Source organism: Pygoscelis adeliae, unplaced genomic scaffold, assembly GCF_000699105.1.
Source record: "Pygoscelis adeliae isolate BGI_AS28 unplaced genomic scaffold, ASM69910v1 Scaffold61, whole genome shotgun sequence".
Classification (NCBI taxonomy): domain Eukaryota; kingdom Metazoa; phylum Chordata; class Aves; order Sphenisciformes; family Spheniscidae; genus Pygoscelis; species Pygoscelis adeliae.
In genome coordinates this window covers 2,147,931-2,155,659 of record NW_008824010.1, presented here as the reverse complement: position 1 = coordinate 2,155,659, position 7,729 = coordinate 2,147,931, and the positions used below count along the sequence as shown (strand labels likewise).

The following is a 7,729-nucleotide window of genomic DNA, read 5'->3' as shown; positions in this document are numbered from 1 at the left end:
GGGGGGGCAGAGCGGGGGGGGGGCCATGGGACGCAGCACCCGCAAACGCCACCCCAGCCCTCCCCATGGCTGCAGGGCTCGGTCCGCACATGCACAGTCCCCTTGCGCAAGGACTAGCAAAACAGAGGAGCATGTTACGTGTACACACATCACACAGGGGATCCAAAAAATAAAAAAAATAATTAAAAAATACCCAACGGCCTCCTCTGACGTAGGGAAAAGCCCGAGAATCACAAGGGTCAGACAGGACAACCCTCCACCTCCCACCACCGCTTTGCAGAGACGTTCCACTCTCAGCCTCCTTTGGACAAACAAACTCCGAGCCTTCAGTGGAAAAAAACCCACCCAACTGAATGAAAAATAAATATGCAAGTGTTCCCAGGACATCAGCCACATCTACGGTCCAAGGGAGAGGGAAAAGGAGTCTCTACAAAGTGTCGCAGGCCTTTTGCAGGCTGCAAAGACAGACAAGGCAAGCCCTCCCTCCCCTCTCCCACGCTATTGCAAGGTAACAGTCTGAAAAGGCACTTCTCCCAAAGCAGGTCGCTCTGCCTGGCCGGGGGTCGGTGACAGGCGAGGTGACACCTAAACACTCCCAGTTTATTGCATGTAGGCAGGGTAGAGGGGTTGGGTCGGGGGCTGGCGGGTCCCGGAGGGCTGCAGAGGGCTCAGAGGAGGCGGCAGGAGACAAGGATGGCACCATCTTTCTCTCTTCATACCACCGTACCTTGCTGCCGAAGGCTACATTCACCTGGAGAAACCCTTGCCTTCAACGGACGGAGAAGAGCCTCTGCACGGAAGGGCAGGCAGGGCTCCTGGGGGCACCCCAATCCTGCCGGCCCCACGGATCTGCTCCCCCGAGCTCGGCTGTCGGGCCAGCGCTGGGGGCCAGAGAGAGCCCGACCTCCGCGGGGGGACAGTCCCCAGCCCAGGGATGCTGGACCGGGGGCTGAGAAGAAAACCCGTGCCACAAAGCAGGGGGGATGAGCGGTCGCCCCGCTCTGCACGACAGAGACGGCGTCTGGTTATTTGGTCAGTTAACATTGGCAGGGGGTTGCGGGGTGGGAAGAGGGACAGTGGCAGAGGATTTATATAAAAATAAAGGGGGAAGAGGGGAGAAATAGCGAGCGTGAGCGAGCAAGGTCCTGGCTACAGAGCGAGACGGTTACATTTCGTTAGCCACCAGCTCTTTGTCGGTCACGCCGTTGGAGAGCGAGCTCTGGCCCTCGTTCAGCCTCTTGACCCTGTAGGCTTCGAAGTGGATGTTGCTGGTAATATCCTTTATGTTCTGCATGTGCGTCCTGCGGGAAAGGGAGATGGGGGCAATCGCACCTCGCTGGGCACAGGTTCGGCCAGCCCAGCCTCCGCCACCCCAACCCTTGCACCCCCCAACCTCTGCATCCCCCAACCTCTGCTTTCAAACACCCCCTCCAGCCCAAATTTCCCCTCCTGCTTTACTGGTTAACAGTATCTTTAGGGCACAGGAGGGAAGCAGAGGCAATTATGGGCAGCCAAGACCAGAAGCCTTCACTGGTACCAACAGCCTGTGCTTGGGTACACGGGAGCCCTGGCTGCATAACACCCATCCAGGAAGACCCCGGTCCTGCAAGTCCCTGGGATTAGGTTTTGTAGGCCCACACAAGTATCTGCCAGCAACAGCTCACGTGTGCAGAGTTTATCTTGCAGCCAAATTTAGCAGGAGCCCAATGCCCCCTCCAGCAAGCAAAGGGGGCTCAGCCTCCCATTCCCCTGCAGCAGGGACGCCTCTTTCAAGAGGGACAGGCGACCGCCCAGACCCCCCAGTGGCATGATCCTGGGACGCAGGAGGGTGATGTCTTTGGACTGGGGGTAGGATCTGGGGCTGGTGAGGGATCACTAAGGCCAAAAGGCTTCCCAGCTGCTTGCAGGAGAGCTGGAGCCACACTGCACGCTGCCAGCAATCTTGGAGTCTGTCCTGACCCATCCACTGCTCCTCTCCTCCCTTAACTCAGCACCATAGCTGAGAAAAGCCCCCTGAAGCCATGTCCCACTGAGTGGGGCCAGCCCTTGCAGCGGGCCTGCAGCGTTGCAGCAGGCTGAGAGGGGAGGGAGGGATGAGCAGAGCGAAGCAGCGGCTGCTTCAAGCTGGGCTGGGCTCTCCCCTTTCTTTGGATGCCACCTGGTGACCAAAGGCTACAGGGACAGGGCACAGTCCTACCCACCTGATGAGGAGGTCCCGCAGGTAGGCGAACTCACAGTGTGTCGTGTTCTCCACTGGTGGGAAGAGAGAGAAACCCATCAGCACGCACCCGCGGCACGAATGTGGCAACCACTTGGGGTAAGGAGGACCCTATGGGGCTTCACTAGCTTGTGGAGGGTTGAGATGGGGACTTACCTCCAGGGGCTTTAGGGTGCAGGACTCAGGAGTCCTCTTTGCTGCTGTAGGACAGTGGTTTACCCAGGTATCTGCCCCAGCTCAGCATGACCAACTGGCTGGTGAGGTCTGACTGAGCATTCCCAGTCCCTTCCCACCATCTTCCACCAAACGAGGGAGCTCCCAGCAGCATCTCCCACCGTGACCCCCGCTTTGGATCAACGCAAGCTTAAGAGGGCCCCAAACAAGGCAGGGAAAGGGACAGGGTGAGCTTTGCAGCGGGCGCTGGGCACGGCCCCACAGAAGTGTTTCATCTATAGCTTCACCACGAGCACCCTGCGACATCCCAGGCACATCAGTGACTCTGCTGCCCGGGCTGCCGGCGCTGCAGAAGGACGCCATCTCTTGCTGACAAAGGCTACTGCTGTCTGAACAGGGCTTGGAGCAAGCAAGAGTGTTTGCAAGAGGGAAAAATCAAGGGGTGTCGCTCCACCACAATTAGTCTGATGGCTCGCACTTTACCACGCATTTGAATTTAAAGGATCAACTCCCTTTTTTGGATTTTTTTCCACCCAAACAGGCTTGAACATAATGCAGAAACGGCAAGACAACAAATAACACTGTTCTGCAAAGGCTGCCCGTGGGCATGGCTGGGTCCTGGGGTCTCCCCGTGCTGAAGGCAGACGCCACATGCAGAAGATGAGTGGTTTAACGAGCCCCATTAAACTCAGAGCTTCCAAGGACAGAGCACAAGAGGGCAGCAGAGCTTTAAAATACATTGATCTTCCTGGTGTCTTTGTTAAGCCAACCCTCAACACAGATTTCCTATTAAAAAGACTCATAAATGAGAGAAACCCATGAAATGAAGGGGAGGAAGATAAGACGGGTGGCACTGGGGACACACCAGTTGGCTGTCAGGGACAGGGAAATGTGTAGGTGTACTGGAGCCAGGAGCCTTTATCTAGCCTTTAAACCATGATTTAAAATGGGGGATAAAAAAGGAAGATGCTGATGGGATGAGGATGGAAGAAGGAAGAGATCCCACAAGGGCACCAGCCAATGCATGGTGGAGGGTGCAGAGACCTACAGATGCCGGGGGAAAGGCTCTAATCTGGGCTCGAGACACAAAGACATCAGCACTGCACTCGTGTGCCCTCAAATCCAGCCATCACGCATTTAACTGCAACCAGCAGAAGCCAGGCCACAAGAAACCCAGAAGTGTCCCCTCTGGCACTCAGCAGGCCCCCGAGCTGCACAAAGGCCCAGGAACTCGGCGCAGGAGCATTGGCCAAAGTGTTTTCAGTCCCCAAACACTGGGGAAGTGACTTTTTTTGGAGGGGCAGAGAAGCACTACGTACACCTCGACTTCTACTGCTGGTTTTGGACCTCATCACCTTCTGTCAGGGCAGGGAGATGGGCTCAAGAGGTAGGGAAACAAGGACAAGGTACCTTCAATGGTGCCCCACTTGGTCTTCCTTCCAAGGATTCTTCTTCCATTAACCTGGTACTCCTGGTCACTGCCCACCACTGCAAACGGGATCATTTCCTGAGGAAAGAGGAAAAAAAAGGTTCCGCTTTCCTCCTGAAAACCGGTCAGGAAACCAAGCTGGCAAGCAAAGTCCTACGTCAAGCTGTTTTCAGGAGAGAGTTTCATGGGATGAGCTGGTCTGTCCCTGATGCTCCTGAGCAGCATTGCCTGCCAGGGACCACAGGCAGCCCAGGACCTGGGCAGCAGCATCTCTTGCACAGGTGCCTAGTCCAAAACCAGTCTAAAACCAGCCCCAAACCAGTCTAGCCCAGCACCTCATTGGCAGGCACCAGCGTACAGCCAGGGCAAAGGTATCGCGATGCTTCCCTGGGAATCGCCCCCAGCATCTGGCAACCTGTGGCTCAGTCATTTCCTGATCCAAGGTGGTATCTTTGCACTTAGAGTCCCTAGAAGACTTTTTTCTTCCTTGAATTTGTCCAATCCACTTTATTGAGCCACGAACTTGTTAGCTACTTCCTATAGCAAGGAATTGACAGCCACGAAAGCAGAACGGCCTATGGGCAAATTACCTCCAGGTGCCGGGAAGGTTGCTCCCCTAGCCAGGGATGGGCAGACACCAGCACTCCCTGCCCCTGGGGCAGGACAAGCAGCCACGGGACCTCCCTGCCGCTGGTTGCTGAGGGCACCTTTGAGGAACGGGGCTGGGGGAAGGAGCAGCGACATGGACGGGAGAGGACACCTTCCCCAGGTACTTTCCTCACCCTCTTTCTGCCCCTGCTCTGAGCTCTGGCAGGATCCTCCTGGGCAGACCCCCTGGACAGGGGCACAGCAGCTTTGGAAAGAAAATAGAGGCACTTTGCAAGAGACCCCCCAGGACATCACCAGCACCCAGAGCTGCAGGACCCATCCAACCCGCAACGCCACGCACTAACCCTGAATTTCTCATTCACTAGCCGATCTTCAGAGTCTTCATCAAACTCCTTCTGAGGATACACGTCGATCCCATTGGCAAGAAGATCGGCCATTATCTAGGAGAGAAGAGCAGAGGAACACATGGAGGAGACACGGGCAGAGGATCTGCACTCCCACCACGGCGGCAGCTCCCAGCCGACCCAAGAGGCTCTCACGAGCAATGCCCAGCAGCAACATCTTCCCTCTCTACCCTAAACACTGCCCACCTTCAGGAGAGAGACCTGTGTTTAACTGCTACACACCTATCAAGCGCTTGCCGTGGAATCTCTGCAAGAACCTGGTGCTAAGACACGGCTCAGGCTGAGTGAGATGAAGTTATATGAGCTGGGCGTTGCTTTGGGATTGAAAAAGACAATAAGACAATACAAGCTGCACCAAGCAATGGGGAATGTAGCGGCCAGGCACATAACCCAAAGTTAAGGAGTTGCTTTCTGGTGTCTGCTTATGCTCCTTGGAAAAGGAGTCACAGCAGTGCCTGATCCGAGGGGACAGGGACACAGACAGCTTGGAAAAGCGGCCTCTAAGGATATTGCCTCTGTGCAAGGGGAAGAGATGCTGAAATCTGATTCCTGGGTGGAGGCTCAGCTCACGGGGAGCATGGAGGATCAGCCTTTTCCAACAAAGCTGCAAACCCAAACCCAGCCTGCGCGCCCGCTCCCATCACATCCTATGGCAATAAACTCCTCCGCGTCAGCCCTACGCTGCAGGCTGGCAAAGGAAGCGGATCCAGCCCAGAGAAACGCCCCAGCCAGCCTCCCACCCCCCAGTCAAACCCCCACACTATTTTTAGGGGAACAACCCAACAAAGGCAACTCCCCAGAGCATCGGAGCCCATTCCACTAATTCAGTGCAGCGCTGGCATCAACCTAAGCAGCCTGCAGCCAGACTGGTGCTTCACCATCACCTACCCACCCCGATCAAAACCCAAAAAACCTATCACCTCTCCGAACCAGCTACACCCCCAGATGCAGACAGGGCTCTGCTTTTTGGAAGCACGCACACAGGCGCGCTGGCGCAAAGGGAAAAGGTCCCAGCCTGTGCCCACCTGGACTGATTACCCTCCCTCTCTTTGCACCAGCAGATCTGGAGCCGTGAGCGTAAGGAGGGCGAGCCCCTTGCAGAAGGGGCACTGCAAACACACCACGTGGCTACGTGTTCTCCCTCCATCTGGAAGGATTTTGGGTGTCTGGTTACAATTGGAATGTAATTAGAGATAGGGCGAGCTCATCCTGCGCTGAGCCAGTGCAGAGTGGACGAGCCAGGTGGTCTCCCCATGGTCTTCCATTACACAAGGATGGTATTAGCAGCCGAGAGCGCCTAGGTGACATTTTAGGCCCCAGACTGACTTTGTAGTCCCAGAGCCAGCCAGCCACCCCCAGACACCCAGATGCGTGCACTTGTAACCTCTGAACGGAGCCAGCAGTCTGCAAAAGCCACTGCAGAGAGCAGATGTGGCACCGCGGACTCACACCCCCATCCTCCCACACCAGCTCCTCGCAGATCTCCGTGCAAACAGGCTGACACACCGATCAAGCCCAGCCTGGATTACCTCTTGGCTCCATTTCCAGCCACCCTCTAGCTCACTGCAAAGGGAACTGCTTGCAGACTTTGGATTCAGTCTCCAAAACCAGACTGGATATTTCAGTGCCTGATCCTGCTCATCAAGAAGTGTGAAGACACTGGTGCGGGAAGGGCTGGCTGATGCTTTTCTGCACAGAGGCACTGAACAAACCCCTGGTCAATGTGCCATCCTCTCCATAACCAGTGGACGTGGCCCCTAAAACTGTCCTTTCCCTTCGCTTCACTTCCCTGCAGTTCAGACTCACGGACCAAGGAGCTTGGTGGCTTGCTTACTTCTGCAGGGAATGCTGAGGCCATCATGCCTGCAGCCACATCCATCAGCTACCCAAATGGATTTATAGCACCTTACCGAACCCCAAAGAGGGGCATCGTCACCTCTTGGCAGCACCAGGCGTGCACGGAGGGAAGCCCATGCCTTGCTGTGGATCCAGACAGCCTCCTCGGCTCCCCACCACCAGCTCCCAACCAAGGCGATCAAGGGAATTTCATGCCTTGCTTCCCCCATAAATCTTGCCCAGCTGAGCTCAGCAAACCCACACATTTTTTTTCCTGGTTCCTGTATCAGTGTATGATGCTGCACAGGAAGGGTTTTTCAGCCTCTATGTGCAGCACCATCAACCTCCCAAAATAACAGAACCCAGCCTGAAAATAACAACAACAATAAAAAAGGAGGCAGGAGAAATAGGCCCCAAGACTTAGAGCTCGAAACTTATCCTGCACTGACAAAGATCCAAGAGAAACACAAGGAACTGCTTGGAGCACGGGCCTTTCCTCCGGCCACGTGGGATCGCTCAGAGCTGCAGCCGGAGGAATGCGCTGGGCTCCTGGCCAGGTGCTCGCCTTCCCAGCCCTGCCGGGGGAAGGCTGGGGGAGCTGGGGAGGGGTAAGGGGCAGGAGGGGATGGGGGACAAGAGATGGGAGCCCAGATAAGAGCCGCCAGCCCCTTACCCTTTGTTTGAAGTAGTCCCTCTCCTCCAGCGTTAACGTGTCGGCTTTTGCAATCACGGGGACGATGTTGACGACTTTGCTCAGGCGTTTCATGAACTCGATGTCTAGCGGTCGGAGCCTGAAAAATGCAGCAGAAAACAGGGGATTCGCACACCGCTAGCGAGGTAGGGGGCTGCTGCAATCCCCCAGCAGAGAGGGGGCCTTCAAAGACTAGACACAGAGGGGGAATCGCTTCCTTTGAGATAGGACAAATAAAGACATTTTCTTAAAAGCACAACAGCACACGTCCGTCTCAGAGGCGGTTGCAGACAAACACTTAAAACATCTCCCTTTCAAAGCACTCCGCTATCGCCTGCGAACCCTCGCAAAGCCCCGTGAAGGGGGAG

The 7,729-nt window shown here is 55.8% G+C and overlaps 1 protein-coding gene across 1 annotated transcript in view; it reads right to left on the bottom strand.

The window, feature by feature from the left end:
• Nucleotides 1-9: 9 nt before the first annotated feature.
• SEPT9 (septin 9) overlaps nt 10-7,729 on the bottom strand; it is a gene marked incomplete at its 5' end in the record, with an annotated part of 63,927 nt that continues 56,207 nt past the window's right edge. Inside the window, 4 exons of the mRNA XM_009326521.1 lie at nt 10-1,301; nt 2,202-2,253; nt 3,803-3,899; nt 4,775-4,870. Of these exons, the coding sequence (XP_009324796.1) occupies nt 1,166-1,301; nt 2,202-2,253; nt 3,803-3,899; nt 4,775-4,870 (381 nt within the window). The remainder of the gene's footprint in view (nt 1,302-2,201; nt 2,254-3,802; nt 3,900-4,774; nt 4,871-7,729) is intronic.